Raw genomic sequence first — 15,512 nt, 5'->3', positions numbered from 1 at the left:
AAAAAATAAAAATTGTCGACCTTGACGTTGTAAAACTCATCTGTTTTTATTTTTTATTTTTTTTTTGTTATTTTTTGTTTTCAAGTTTTTTCAATTAAAATAGATGGAAAGGTCAACTTAAAACTTGACATAATGACTTGTGTAGATGATTTCAAACCAAAATAACCATTCTTGATCGATTTTCCTCCAAAAAGATGCAAAACAATTGAAAAAATCCTAGTTTTTTTTATATCCATCTTCAAAATGCTTTAAAAAAAAAAAAAACTCTTGAAAATGACTTTTTCTTCCTTCTCAAATCTTTGTCATCGGAGCGGAGTCTCCAAAACTCGAACGAGATGCTGAAAATAATGAGTTTGAATAATTAAGGTAATTTTGACATTTTAATAATAGGATTCAGAGACTATTTTTTACTAAATGAACTATTTTGATAACCCGCAAAAATCAAGGACTAAATTAAAAGAAAAATTAACGCTAAGGACTATTAACTATTAAGTAATTTTCCCAATAAAAAAATACACCTATAAAAAAAGGATTAATGGCTTATTATGTGAAACTTCAGGTTTATTATTATTTTTCTCGTTAATAAAATGTAGCATCCAAGAAAGTTTATATGATATTGGGGACCTATGGAGTGAACTAAACTGAACCAAACCGACCTTAATCCAATTTGGTTCATGAGCAATTCGTTTCGGTTCTGATTCTTATTTTGTGTGGACTCGACCAATGTCGGTTTGCTTTCAATTTCACCTCAAATGTTTTTCACTGATCTCTCCCATTGAACAGCTCACAAACTAAATTTTCAAAATATGACAACAGACGGCTTCGAAAAAAAAAAACTCTACAAATAGAGAATGATTCTCTCATGGAAAACCCAACTCTCACCCGACCAAATTACATCAAAGTCCTCGCAAGCAAGTTTTCCATTTTTTGTTTTACCTCCGAAGGCAATTACGCAGAATGACTTACCATGAGAACACTACTACTACTACTCTTACAAAAACTGGAACAATAGTTCATTCCACACATCGGGCACACCAGGTAAGCACCAATGTATACAGTCGGAGAAGCTTGCAGGGTTTGATAACTGCTGTGGACTAAATGTTTCCCAGAATTTCCGGTAGATTGAAGGGTGTCCATCTTTTCGATACTCGGATAACTGAGTGATATTGAGAACGGAAACCTTGGAGCTCACTCTGGCCAACACTTTCTCGACCATTTGCATTGTGGGCAAATCGGACCCGCTTCCCCAATAACCCTCCGTATCAATGGGGGTCTTCTGATTATAGCAATTTCCTTCGCTTCCAGGCTCCCACTCTCGGCTCCTGCACACCAAAAGAAGCAAAAAAAAAAGATTGTAAAACATGTCTTCCCATCATTCTCATAGGAAAATCTAAGACTAAGCTACAATTCATTTTTTTTTCTTTTTTTACGTATCATGGGTATCCCCACCCATTCGGGTGAGACTAATCCCACGGGCACACGCACTGAACCCTCGGAAAGCCCTACGTGCAAATATTTGAGTCTAGGGTCAACCGGACCCTAGAGGGTGGCCCCAAGGAAGTCATAGCTTCGTGGGGTTTCGAACACTTGACTTACCCTTTCCAAAGAGCTTATCAAGGCTTGGCTTGCCACTAGGCCAACCCCTTGGGATTAGACTAAGCTAATATTCATTGAATGGTTCTGGTCCTGTATAAATGAAGGCCATTAAGAAATTGAACTATCTCAGAAGTTTGGGTAGAGCCAATGCAAAAGGTAGCCTACCTTGTCAGTAATTCAGGATTGATGAGAAAGAATAAGTTTTCATCCATCCATTTTGGTTACTTTCCAAAGGGTTTAAACCTGAAGACAGTTGGTCGGATGGTCGAAGTTAGTGGCTAGGGCTGCAACTTGGGCAGGCCAGACCCGAACCCGATCAGTTGAACCCAACCTTGAGTCAGGTTTGGGCATAGTTAGCATGGGTTCAGTCTCGGGTTCGAGCTTAGGTATTGGCCAACCTGATTTGCCCGAACCCAAACTTAATATGATTATAATTTAAAAATGTTTCTTATATCTTGATTTCTTTCGCATTAACAATTCATATTTCAATATATATACTTTTTCTTTAATCTATTTATCAAAACTAATGTGATTATTTTCATTAAATAAATAATTGCTTTGTTATTAATGCTTTTGTTTAAGTGTAATTCCATATTGTCATAAAAATAATTATTCTAGTTGATCTTCTTATTCGTCTTCTCTCCTCTTTTTAAATTTGCTTATAAATTTATGTACGTAATATTTGGAAACACATTTTTAGGGCAAATAATTGTAAATTTTAAGTTCTTTTACGTGACACTTATCATTATATACACCTTTATCAATACTAAATTATCTATTATCAATTTGTACTGGTCATTTAACTAATTTTATGGTTTAGAGACCAATGCCACTGTTTCCTAGACTATATAGGCTAGAAAGGGAAGTCGGGCAACTCGACAAACAGGATATTTTCCAAATGCCCAAATCCATGGCCATAAGGTTTGGGAGCACAATTGGATGACGATGCTTATTCTCTTACTTCTCTGAATCTTGTTTGTGTGACGTTAAGAAATTCATATCAATCATACTCCTTGTCCTGCATGCTTTAAAGTTTTGTATCATTTCAAAATGTCTCAAAATTGTCAAAAAGAAATTCCTGAAAATTAGGAAAAACTCATCGAGTAAAGGGTTGCCCGATTAGTTCACCAAATTAATTGGTGAATCGAGTGACTGAATCAGCTCTATCCCCTCTCCCTCTCCATATCTCAAAACCTTACCTACATAATATACCTATTTTACTGTTTAAAAACATCACTTTTAGAATCCCAGGATTTTCTAGAACTTTTTCAGATTCTTTACCCATATTAACTCCCCACCAAATAATTGTAGAATCCAAATTTGGTCGCTATGTCTCAATAGACACATTTTGATTTTGGCCGAGACCATTAACCTATAACTATTGAATAGTTTGGATATGGAAATTGGAAGAATATCTAGGTAAATATGAGTCTTGGTTTTTCTGTGGGCCAGACATTGCCTAGAAACACAATCTTAAACGTCAGTCCTAGGAAATTGGCCACGCGAGCAAGTTATCCATACGAATTCACTCAAGAATTTTTTCTTTTTTCTTTTGAAAGATACTCTTAAGAAATTATTTCACTAGGCAAAACTATAGCAACTATAAGAAAACAATTCTAGTTCAAGAAAATATAACATGAGATGGCTCTTAAAAATTATACACTCTTAGTTTACTCCAAGAACCAATCAAGGCCATGCTCTCGAGTAAGGGACATTTTTTTAAAAAACTTAGTAATTAGTATGTGAAGACGGTTTTCAAACTAGAGCTAGGGTATCAACACTTAAACTTGAACCAACTTCTCAAGTTAAGGGACATAAGTCTCAAGAGTTTTAACACCTTTGAAGTACACTAATAGTTGATCATTCAAATGAGTGGGAACTCAATATTTCGAACATCAAATCAGTATAGCATCGCAAGGATTTAAAATAAACAAACAAATAAAAAGGCAAAAAACAACACATATCATATGATTAAAAAATAAAAAGTATTTTGCACCACTTTGGTAACCTGAGCAACATTAAATTCTTTAAACCAAAATAATGGAATCAAATTGGGTTGTTCAGATAGTTAGGTCAGCATGAATTTTGTGCTTTTTCAATTGTTGATGACAAGTACAGATTGTAAAGTTAGAATAACTAAGCACGTCTACCAATCAGTACATAAGGAAGTATACAATCATCAAAATTCCTACATTTCTTGAACAAAAACCATTATTGTTTTACATCCTAACAATGAGCTCATAATGCAATTGTTAAAAAAGGAGAATTTCCTAATCCACCACAGAGTATTATATATAAGAGAAAGGATTCACACTCACCAGAGATGCGTGGGTGACATTGTAACGAAGAAGACCTTCTTCGAGATAGGATCAACCTTGGAGGACACCCAATCTGCCCAGGCTTCCATTGCCAATTCCATGGCTCCCAGCCCATCTAACTCCTCACAAACCCCATTTTCTTCACTACTCCATCTGCAACAATAGTGTAGAGGTTTCACATAAACTAAGACCTATTCCTTCTTCCTTCCTATAGTCTATTTATCAAATCTGACTTACGTAAAAAAATCATACTCACAACAGCTTAACCGGGCCTTGTCTCCACCACAAGTATGTGTTGAATACCAGGATATCAGCATTCTCCCATTGGGCCGCATGCTTAAGAACCGAATCTGGACGGATTATCCGATCATCCAATCTATGGTTCACGGGGTCATCAGAATTAGATTCAACGAGGAGTGGTGCCCAGTAGAACTCAACTGTAGCATTATATTCCTATGTTACAGACATAAACATATACACATATTAACATAAACGGAGTGGATGTTATTGATGATGCATATCAGTTATCAGATAATCTATGGGTGTTTCTAGGATCGATCTATTTCAAATTTCCATTTCTCATGTATGGGTGTTTGCTTACCTCTGCTCTGAAAATTGTTAGGAGGGAATTAGGAGACATGGATCTCTTGTCAGCTGGAATTACCGATTGTAACAAACACACCATTGATATCCACTGTCCTCTGTTCAGCGAATCCCCCACAAACATCAACCTCTTGCCTCTCAATTTCTCCCACATCAAAGTCACATTCCACCTTACCAGCACAAGAGGTAAAGTTAAAAAAAATATCGAAACTAATAAACCGAATCCTGAATTTACATAATTTTATGATCTTTTCCTATATATGATGGACACTCTATATAAACACCAAAGAAACCCACTAACAAAACAACATCAATTTTCCTAAAATGTGGAAAAGTTGACTGTGAAACAAAGTATAAAAACATTACCTCTTTAAGTTGCAATCATGGGGTTGCCATCTCCAATTCTGGTACCCCAAGTCTGGCCTCCCGTGCTTCTGGCACGCTAATTGATCGGACATATATGGGCAGTCCGACTCGTTGTGGAGAGGATACGATGTATTATCGAAGACCCATTTCCCATAAAACAAGTTACAGCTCTCCAGATTTCTTCCCAATCTACGAGTTTGATCCACTGTAAGGTCCAACTGCCATGGTTTCCGACCAACATACTTTCTTGTGGAGGTGCATTTCGTGAATCTATCCAAATTAGCTAAAATTCAAAGAAACCAAGTAATACCCATCAGATCAAATAAAAAACAAAACTTAAATTCAGAAAAACTAAGTCACCCAGTAAACCTAAGTGGATCAAATTTGAGAAAAATTCGAAGAACACATGTAAACCCATCATATTGAACTGAATAAAAAACGAAAATTTCACAAGACCCAGTATGCCAAATTGGATAAAATTGAAGATAAATGAAATGGAAAACAGAAATTCAGGACACCCAGTAAACCTAAGTGGATCAAATTTGAGAAAAAATCGAAGAACACAATTAAACTCATTATATTAAACTGAAGAAAAATAAAAACTTTACAAGTCCCAGTACGCCAAATTAGATAAAATTGACTATAAATGAAATGGATTAAAAAGATTTTAACATAAAAAAATAAAATAAAAACAAACCTGGAGCTTGCTTTGGATGTTTGTTGGTGGAGTTGGTTGGAGGAAGAGATTTGAGAAGTGGTGTGTGAGTAATGGAAGCTTGTTGGTGATCTGTTTCTTCGTGAATTTGCTGAATGTTACGTTCGTTGTAGAAGATTGAGGCTACTATGAAGATAGAGAAGAGAATTGCGAGGAGAGGGAAATGAGTTGTCTTTCTTCTGCTCCACCTCTGCATCATAATTAGAGAGAGAGAGACAGAGAGAGAGAGATCAATGACGATAGATCATCAAAATCGGATTTCGATTTCTCCGCAGATTTGGGTTTCGACACAGTTTTGGGTGCCGACCAATATTTAGTGACGTAGTCTCTCTCTCTCTCAAATATTCGCTACTTCAAGATACATCGAAGTTTGAAGTCACGTCCTCTAAAAGTGCCACGTATTCTTGGGCAAACTGAACTAATTAGGTTTTGTCTGCTGAACTATTTTGGGTTAGGTGATCCATCCTTGACTAAGCCAATTAGAAGAGCCTAATCTTCTCATGTTAATTGGATCATGTACACCAGGGAGTTGGATTGCTACTCAACTCCATGTCTAGATATTTTTTGGCCCAATGATCTCAGATTTTTTTTTTTTATGTCATCCACTTGACCCATTTCTACATAGTAATGAAGTTTGGATTTGATAAATACTTGGTGGGTTCAATTTGCTTAATTCAAATAAATTTGAGGAAGTTCTGAAAAAAAATTCAAGAAAAATTTGGAGATATTCAAATGATGTTTCCGAGTTTTAAAAAAACATATTTTGTTTATAATATTTAAATATTGAAGAAAATAAAATTCTGAGAGTGAAAGATAAAAATGTTACCATTGATGTGCAAGTGTTATACATGCTCAGGGGAAGGACTCATAAGCCTTGATTCCGAACCTGGCTTTTCTAATTTACCTAGTCCAACATAAGTTCGGACACCCCAACGTAATGTGTTGAACACTAAGTTCAACATTGAGTTGATCTAGAAGTGCACAAATGAGCATAAATTTATTTCTTTGAGATACAGATTAAAAAATCAATGGTTCTTTATGCACTACTAGGTCAACTCGGTGTTAAACCTAATGTCCAATGCAGAAAGTCAAACATTTCCAAAAATATCCTATAAAAAATATCCTCAATTACTTATTTCCAAAGTATTCAAATGCATATTTACAAGTGTCCTTATGATACACATTAACAAAACCCTTAATATAATTTAATTTACATACTTTCTCACATTTTATAAAGTTGGCAATGGGATAGTAAATGGTTGATCGAGAACTAATCCAATGGATTATCAATTTGGGTCCTATTAAAATTCAAATCCTTGATATAGATTCAATTTTTTTGTTATGGATCAAAATGAATTAGATTCCAAACATGATCCTATCGATTGACAGCTTTAGTTTCTTCGTTTGGAAACTACTCAACCCTATAAAAAAAAAAAAGACAAATGATAATCTTACTCTCCTTTTTTCACATGCCCGTGAACATTCCCTGACCTGACATTTACATAATCATAAATCTTTTAAATGATCTACGATTCTATGATGGGGGCCTCTGAAAAAATAAGCGTCAGATTATCACGACTCATTAAAAAATAACAAAATTTAGAGAAAAAAATCAAAATTTTTTTAAATTTTCAGTTTTTTTTTCATTGTTAAAATTTAGGCTTAAGAAAAGATATAAGCATATAAGAGCTCATTCCAAGCATCAGGCACTCCAGGTAGACACCAATGTATACAGTCAGCATAGCTACTTGGGTTCGATATCTGATCTTGAGTTAGTGGGTCCCACTGCTTTCGGTATATAGAAGGATGGCCTTCTTTCCTGTACTCCGAGAGTTGGGTAATGTTAAGCACTTTCACGTTTAAACCTCTAGCTTTTAAGTCCTCCATTGTTGACTCAACCACGCGCATCATTTTCAGATCCAATCCTTTACCCCGATATCCCACTTTTGTTATCGGTTCCGTTTCATTGTAACAGTTTCGGTCTCTATCCATACCCCATTCGTCACCCCTGCAGTATTATTTATGGCATTAAATTTTAATAAAATAGTGCAATAAGTAACTTTTAGTGAGCTAATGAAGTGCATTCTTGTATTTATTAACTAGTTGTTGAACCCATAATTTTAAACTCAAAAGCTTTATTTATTTATTTTTTATATTCGAAACTAATTTTACAATTTTTTTTTTTTTTGTCTATTTATATTGTTTTGGGTGGCCATGATCATCATTATTAAAAATATGTCTGTTCTCGTGTCAGTTAAAATATTTACGTTATGTTTGGATTGATAGAAATGGAGAGAAGAGAGGAGAAAATAAATGAATTTCTCTCTATTTCTCTTGTTTGGATTGTTAAGTGAGGAGAAAAGAGAAAAAAAAAATGTGAGTTTTCTTTCTTTTCAAAAGTGGAGAGAAACCTTTTTAAAATATTTTAAAATTTCAAAACTGTCTCAATTTCTTTCCGGTCAATCTCAACATGGTAGAGAGAAATTGAATTTATCTTCTTTTCTCTTAATGGGTTTCTCTTCTATCCACTTCTCTCAATCCAAACAAAGTGTAAAGTTGATTTGATCCAATTCCAAGTAAACTTGCAAAGAAGTCACTATTATATATTGCAATTTTGTTTGTAATTTTTTTTTAAATAATAAAATTTTGAGTTTTGGATTTATATTTAGGTAGGATAAACACAATGTGAAAAAAAGTCTATATTGATGGTCCAAGACCATCAAATTTTATAAAATTCGACAAGTCAAGACGTCAAAATTTTCATTGTCAAATTTTTTTTTTTTTTGACGGACCGAAACTATCAAATTAATAGGGAATATATGGGAGAAATTTAATGGCTCTAAGCCGTGGAATTGGGGAACATAAAAAATTTCTATGATCATGAAACATCAAAATTCAATTTCTAAAATTTGTGGGCTTTGACACATAGATTTTGCTTGTCAAATTTTTAAGTTTTCACATAGTAAAAGACCTTTATTTTACTATCTCTTTAGTAGTCCCAAAGTACATTACGAGGACATGATTTTAGTGGCTTATAACATTTGGGGTCAATGAAAATAGTACAATTCTAATGTTAGGTATGGTGCCAATATTGATATTTTGTTTTATTTTTAAAAAATTTAAAATTTAAAAAATATAAATGAATGGCAGGCGGTATGCAAGTGTTATCGTAGGCATCTCCTGTCAAATAATAATAATAATAATAATAATAATAATAATGATACACAGAGCGACAAAAGAAAACCACACATGCCCTCCCCCCTCCCCATAAAGAACAACCTAACAAGCTTTCATCCAACTAACATAGGCCCCCGATTGTAACAAAATATAGAGAATTGAAGGTTGAAGCACGTTAGGTTGTCCTCGAGGGGCCAAAGCTTGCTACTTGAGTGTTACGACTTTAACTAGTACTTAAATAATCCCTTAAATTGTTTTGTTTGTTGTGACCTTGAGATTTGGAGTGTTCCTTTCTTAAAAATGAAACTTTGGAACCAAGAAAATAGATAATATCAAAGTATGGACTAATTCTACATCTAGAACAATCTACTCAACACATGTTTCGTAACACTTCTGAAGTCTGAAGTCTGGAAATTAGAAATCAAACTTCAAAATTTTCATCTAGCATCCCCCATCACTAATTCAAAACTTTTTAATTTCGGTTCTGAAGTCTGAAATCTAAAACGAAACAAGCGGAAATAAAACTTCTAAATTTTGAATTTTGAAAGTGGACCACCTCTATTCAGACTTCAAAAGTGTTACCAAACACACACTTAACTAATATGTTATATTCATGTGCTCTACAAGCAAGAGTACAAATTAAATAGGTATATAGGAACAAGTATAGACCAACTTTGTATTTGGAGGCTTTATTTAGATGCAATACGTTCACCCAATTAGTCTATTTCGGGTCAATAGATTCGAGATGATCTGACCCATGAGACAATCGACCCAATACCATTCCTAATCATATATACTTCTAGCACCACATAGTAATATATTTTGAGGTTTTAAGGATCTTACCGTTGGTGTGTCGGTGACATGGTAACAAAGAACAACTGGGTCTTGGTGTGGTTCACATGGATTTCCATCCAATCCGACCATGTCTTCAAAGCCATTTCGTAGCTACGTAGCATCTCTACCTCTCTGTAAATTCCATCCGGACTTCCAAACGTCCCCCATCTGATAAATTATGTTTTAGCCAGTTGAGTTAGAATGATCTCTAATGGTAATAAAACCTTCTAAAGCATACCCACTTATATAGGACTGTTAATGGGCCTACCAAGTTAGATGAAGGGGTTTTGAGGCTCAGAATCTGTGGTTTTCAGGCCTTAGCTTAAAATTAAGCCCTACCAAATAAAGGGCTTAACTTGGGCCTAGCCCAATTTTAGCTTCTGAGGTGTTTTGGGCCTAAATCTAGCCCATTTATGCTTCTTAGGAGATTGCATGCTCTTCTTTTGAGTATACTTTAGAATTCTGATATGGTAATTTTGTGAAAATTGATGACTGTTTTAGTAAAATAATCTTATGAATTAGGATATATTGGCTTGTTTCTACTTACAAGACCTCCATCTTGGACCTTCTCCACCAGAGATATGAATTAAATACGAGTATATCTGCGTCCGTCCAATGTCTAGCATGCTTTTCAATTGCCTGGACTCTCACAATCCGCTCGGGTAGGCGATGATTCACTGGATCATCAGAGTTTGATTCAACCAACAAAGGGGCCCAATAAAACTCAATGGATGCATTGTATTCCTACATTGCATCAAATTATCTATTAATCGAAGATGTTAATTAATGTTCATGATCTTAGCTCTTGAATTCGTTCAATCAACTTGAAACTTTGTCGAGTTAACTCAATTGGATTGTATTTTGAGATGATTTGGTATGTAAAATCAAGAATTACTACCATTGTTTAGGGGTTCAAGTCATCCATTAAAGGAAGAGCAAGAAAAGAAAAAAATGTTTCGAAACTTACGGTTGCCTTAAAGGTTGTCAAAGAGCCATTCGAGTGCATGGACTTGAGTGTTGGGGGCACCACAGAATCGACGAGACACACCATGGAGACCCATTGACCTCTGTTAAGCGAGTCACCCACAAAAACAAGCCTTTTCCCCCTAAGCCGTTCGAGTAATGCTGTGGCATTGAACCTTGTTAAGAGGAACCATCACACAAGCTCAAAATATACTATTGTTGAAATAATGGTCATAGTTCTCGTATAGGTACGTATATTTATCCATGTGAAAACATATACAAACTCGTGTTTAATAACGAAAGATGTGAGTTTAAAAATTAAAACAGGATTCATTCAGCGAATCTCAAATCATTGGGATAAGGGGTTTCAATTATAATGATGGTGGGGTATTTTACCTATGGTACTGGCTTAGATATGTTTTTCAAAATATTTATGGAAAGGGTCATATATCCATGTTGGAATTTATTATTTTTATCAAAATAGGTATCTGACATAAGGACATTAAACTGAATTTACCTTTATATCTTATAAATGAACTGATTTTTTTTTAAAGAAAGGGTAACCTGAAATAAACCCTTAACCTTAAATATATTTCTAAATTTTTCATAATTTTTATTTATAAAAAAATGACATTATATTTGAGGTTCACAAGAAAGCTAAAAATGTAAAATCTTAGATGTGCACCTACAGATGGTATCCATTTTGGTAAAACTAAATATTGTTTAAACATGGTCAGGTCCAATCATTTTGGCCACATACATGACCATTTTGGTACTTTCCTAGCATATTATGTATCTATGTATGTACATATAGAGAGGCACCCTTATTAGTAAAACTAAATAAATACCAGAACAAGTCTATAGCCATTTTGATAATCAATATTTTAGAAATATTATTGGTCTGGTTCTATCATATATGTTGGCCTCATACGTGACCATTTTGACACTTTCTTACATACATGCATGCATGCATGTATGTATGTATGTATGTATGTATGTAGAGAAAGAGAGATGACCTTGGTAGGTTACATTTATTTGGTTGCCACCTCCAATTCTGATAACTCAAGTCCTTTCTCCCAAACTTCTGGCAAGCCAACTGATCCGACATGAACGTGCATTCCTTCTCAGAGTATAAAGGGTACGACGAGTTATCGAAAACCCATTTACCATCAAACGGGTTGCACCCGGACAGCGAATCGTCGGAAGTTTTACATGTCATGACATCCTTCCGGAGCTTTCCATTCTTTCCGGTGAGATAAATAGTGACGACGACTAGACCGAAAATTAGGATGGCTATAGAGGAATGGAATAAATTCCTTAGCCCCCATGCCCCAAGGCCTATGTGGTGCTGTTTCTTCCCCATTCAACTTCACTTGGGTTTGTCTATCTTTCTTCCTTTTAAGTAGAGTTTTGTTTTATTTTTTAAATGGTTTGATGGTTCAAACAAATTTGAACCACCGGTCCGGTCTAATCAATTTAACCGGTTCGATTCTTAAAACCATTGCTTTAAAGTTTAGTAAGGTTGGCAACGACCCCAAAAAAAAAAAAAAGTATAGTAAGGTTGGTGATTATCATTGTTGCTGATTGGTTCAATTTAATTTGGTACAACCATACATCTTAGGGATCTGTTTGGATGTCTTATTGTCAAGTAAAATATCCAAAATAGCCTTTTGAGTTTTGAGGAATGTGTTTTTTTTTTAGTGGTGCGACCCATCATTATAATCTCAATTCCTAGTAAAAATTTGATAAATCTTACGATCATGACCATCCAATTGTTAATCTAAAATAAAAGATTAAAGTTGATTTAGATTAAAATTTTAATAGGAAACTGTCTACCAATCCTAAATCATGAACTTTGATTTACTATACAGAATTACTTACAATTAAGGAATTGATCGAATGTGATTAGTGGAAGGATTTCGACGAGAATTGGGTTTTGGAATTCTCGATGCCTCGAACCACATTAAGAAATATTTTCTTTTTGTAAAATATATAATAGAGGTATCCCACATTCCTGTAGGGATGAGACTATTCTATACGGTCACACATCTTGAATCCTGACCCTACGAAAATTTCTCAATGTGTAATAATATAAATTAGGAGGCAACTCGGTTTCGAATACACGATCAGAAATAACAAACTCCTTTGTCGCTATTTTTACCGTGGAGGCAACCCCTTGGGGGTTACTCAAATCATATTTGTTAGAATTCATCTTCTAATTTTTGGGTTGAAGATCCCAAGGGAGAGGCTAAAAGTGGCAACATTTTGTGTGATCAATATGGAAATAGGTATTTGGGACCAACACTATGAACAATTTGAAGTATATCATAAGTATTAGGTTGGGTAGTTGACCTCTCCACATCTTACAATTTTTTTTTTAAAGGATTAAGAAGTTCATGATTTCTCTCCAATTTATCGCATTGGTAATACTAATAAAGAAAGCTGTTATTAGCACCCCAACTTTTACTTATTACACCCTAATTAAAAATAAAGAAAATGGTGAATCTCCATGTCGTGTGCTGAATGTGACAAAATTTCGAGTTCGGTAGCTTGTTCATTTTAATTCCCAAAACATGATATTGGAGCAAAACCACATATATTGAAATTCAAAATCAACAAGAATAAATAAAATAATCACACAAGACACAAGATATATATGATTCGGTCAAAATTGACTTACATCCACAGGTGAAAGCAAAAATTTTGGTTAATCGAGGAACAAAATTATAATCTTCATCTTTCTCCTATATCTCTCCAATTATGCGGCTACTCTCTCTTTTTCCAAGACAATACGAAAACAAGAATATATATGTGACTCCTAGGAGTAAAATTGACAGAGACCTCTAATACAAAATTGTCTATTATATTTTGACCTTGTATCTATACCAAACATAGTCCGAAGTTACCAATCAGGATTAGAAGGCATAACTCAACACATGTATTCGTCATTTTTATAACCGACGAACTCATGAGTTCGTCCCTTTTAATATCTACAAATTAGTAGATATACCAATGAATTCATTGATTATAAAAGTGACGAATTAACTCAAAATGCATGTTTTGAGAATTAAATCTTTGTAATGTTTGAAGAATTTGAGGTGTAATAATTTAAGTTGTGATAAATAATTTAAGAATTTGAGGTGTAATAAGTAAAAAATTGGGGATCTAGAACCAACCCAAATACTATTGGATTGGATCATTGTAGGATCGATGGTTATTGGATGGCTTCCCAACTGGATCAACTCGGCTTTGATATATAACATTTTAATATACATAATGGTTCTACACAAAATATACCATTTTATATGATTAACATATTTTCTCAAATATATTATTGAATTGGGTCCATAGGATCAGAACATGGTTGATCTCTCAATCTAATATATTATAAAATCGGATCCATATCAGACCAGATTTATAGAACCGAAATTCCCATTCCAGGTCCAAGTTAATTGATGTCTTTATTTATCAAAAGGGGAAGGAAATAGATTGAATAATACCTGTAATCCAATCTGGTAACTTTGTATTTGGGTTTGGATAATCACCGGATTTGATAAACTATCGGATTGATTATGGGTCAACCATAATAAAATAGGAAAATTTATATAAATTATATTATATTATATATATAGGTAAAAGGTTGCATGGACCGAGGTCCATATTTGGGCCACGTGGACTGCCGCATTGGTCCAAATGACAACTCAACCTCTTGTTTGATGACTAGATTGGTTCAAGTTCAATCTGATCTTGTTGGATTGTTCCCAAATAGACCGATCTGATCCGATCCAACCCAGCCCAATCACTGAGTACCCTATTGGAAAGTAATGCCGGTTTCCATGCACAAAGGTTGAAACTAGTTTTCATTTTATCTCATCTCGTCAATTTCTCGTGCCAAGTTACAAGCTAGTGGAGACCCATAAACATTGATTAACATTTAAGCAACAAGTCAAGCTTCCTTGGCGAAGAATCAATTCTTGTTGAGTTTCATAGAAAATGAAATGTACCAACATTTCAAGTAGGATGTAGGGTTCTTGGTGATAAAAAAAATATTATATTTTATAGTTAAAAGTAATATAATATTTATTAAAAATGATAAATGGGTTTCTATGGATTATTAAATGTATATTATGATAATTAAAAATTATACAATTACATAAATATATTATATTAACCTTATCCCAAACCAATTTACCATTTAAAATTTAAAGTATTTAAAATATATATATATAAAGGTGATGAATGAAGTAACACAATTACTTCCACATAAATAATATATAGTGAGAATGATTTTAATAATGAGATGTTATATTACGGGCCCTAAGGTGAATAACCCTTGATGCAAACCTTAACCTCAGTACTACATACGTTGAAAATCCCCATCTCTTTTTCTTCTTTGGTCATGCATAGAACCCCTTATTGGTAAAAATAACGACTTATAGTAGATAATAGAGATACGATTTAAGGATGGACGAACATATATATGACCATCTAAGATAGAGTTTTGATGCAACCATCTATATGTGTAGCAAGATCATTTGGATGGCAACGACTAAAATTTACAATTACAACAGAATTAATGGAACATTCAAGATTTGATTAAACATATGTGACTATTTGTTTAGTTGGAAATTCATCCACATTTGTCAAATTGACTGAAAGATGCGTCTCCTCTTTGTATCCAAAATTCTCAAATGGGTAAGATAGGAAAATAAATATAGATTTAGGAGGGTATCAATACCCTATAAACTATATTGCCATCCCATTCTCTACATTTGAGTTTTCTAAATTTACTTATTGGAGCTATAACTTTGAACTGTTGTGAAATCATCTTGTGATGTCTTAATTAAAATTGCACGTACTCGAAAAAAGAAAAATTTCATATTTAAAATGGTTTTCTTCTTATTATAACTTAATTTCTAGTAAATATCATATTCTTTTTA

The 15,512-nt window shown here is 33.9% G+C and overlaps 2 protein-coding genes across 3 annotated transcripts; both read right to left on the bottom strand.

The window, feature by feature from the left end:
• Positions 1-768: 768 nt before the first annotated feature.
• Positions 769-5,905, bottom strand: TBL35 (TRICHOME BIREFRINGENCE-LIKE 35). The gene is made up of 6 exons (XM_086425651.1): positions 5,581-5,905; positions 4,884-5,166; positions 4,516-4,687; positions 4,171-4,367; positions 3,915-4,067; positions 769-1,322 (listed from the first exon to the last, which is right to left on the bottom strand). Exons 1-6 carry the CDS (start codon positions 5,795-5,797, stop codon positions 992-994), a joined length of 1,353 nt encoding a protein of 450 aa, XP_086281777.1. The 5' UTR covers positions 5,798-5,905; the 3' UTR covers positions 769-991.
• Positions 5,906-6,035: 130 nt separating this feature from the next.
• On the bottom strand, positions 6,036-11,968 carry TBL34 (TRICHOME BIREFRINGENCE-LIKE 34). Of its 2 annotated transcripts, none has more exons than XM_086425653.1 (5): positions 11,602-11,968; positions 10,577-10,734; positions 10,157-10,353; positions 9,619-9,777; positions 6,036-7,606 (listed from the first exon to the last, which is right to left on the bottom strand). In XM_086425653.1, the coding sequence occupies exons 1-5, from the start codon at positions 11,933-11,935 to the stop codon at positions 7,261-7,263; spliced, it is 1,194 nt and encodes a 397-aa protein (XP_086281779.1). In that variant the 5' UTR covers positions 11,936-11,968; the 3' UTR covers positions 6,036-7,260. The 2 variants fall into 2 exon arrangements, with proteins under 2 accessions (XP_086281779.1, XP_086281778.1); XM_086425652.1 differs by having other exon boundaries at positions 10,577-10,748; positions 11,589-11,967.
• Between the last annotated feature and the right edge of the window lie 3,544 nt (positions 11,969-15,512).

The sequence above is a fragment of the Akebia trifoliata genome, chromosome 15 (genome assembly GCF_017979445.1).
Source record: "Akebia trifoliata isolate Shusen 1 chromosome 15, ASM1797944v1, whole genome shotgun sequence".
Taxonomy (NCBI): domain Eukaryota; kingdom Viridiplantae; phylum Streptophyta; class Magnoliopsida; order Ranunculales; family Lardizabalaceae; genus Akebia; species Akebia trifoliata.
Note: the sequence above shows the minus strand (reverse complement) of the source record. Positions and strands in the feature narration are given on the sequence as shown.

Excerpts from the sequence above, each read along its gene's own strand:
- TBL35 (XM_086425651.1), bottom strand. The coding sequence starts at position 5,797 with ATGATGCAGAGGTGGAGCAGAAGAAAGACAACTCATTTCCCTCTCCTC. Across the intron at positions 4,068-4,170 it reads CAAGGCCCGGTTAAGCTGTT|ATGGAGTAGTGAAGAAAATG; the intron begins GTGAGTATGATT and ends CTATTGTTGCAG. Across the intron at positions 1,323-3,914 it reads ATGTCACCCACGCATCTCTG|GAGCCGAGAGTGGGAGCCTG; the intron begins GTGAGTGTGAAT and ends TTTGGTGTGCAG.
- TBL34 (XM_086425652.1), bottom strand. The coding sequence starts at position 11,935 with ATGGGGAAGAAACAGCACCACATAGGCCTTGGGGCATGGGGGCTAAGG. Across the intron at positions 10,749-11,588 it reads AATAAATGTAACCTACCAAG|GTTCAATGCCACAGCATTAC; the intron begins GTCATCTCTCTT and ends CCTCTTAACAAG. Across the intron at positions 7,607-9,618 it reads ATGTCACCGACACACCAACG|GGGTGACGAATGGGGTATGG; the intron begins GTAAGATCCTTA and ends ATAATACTGCAG.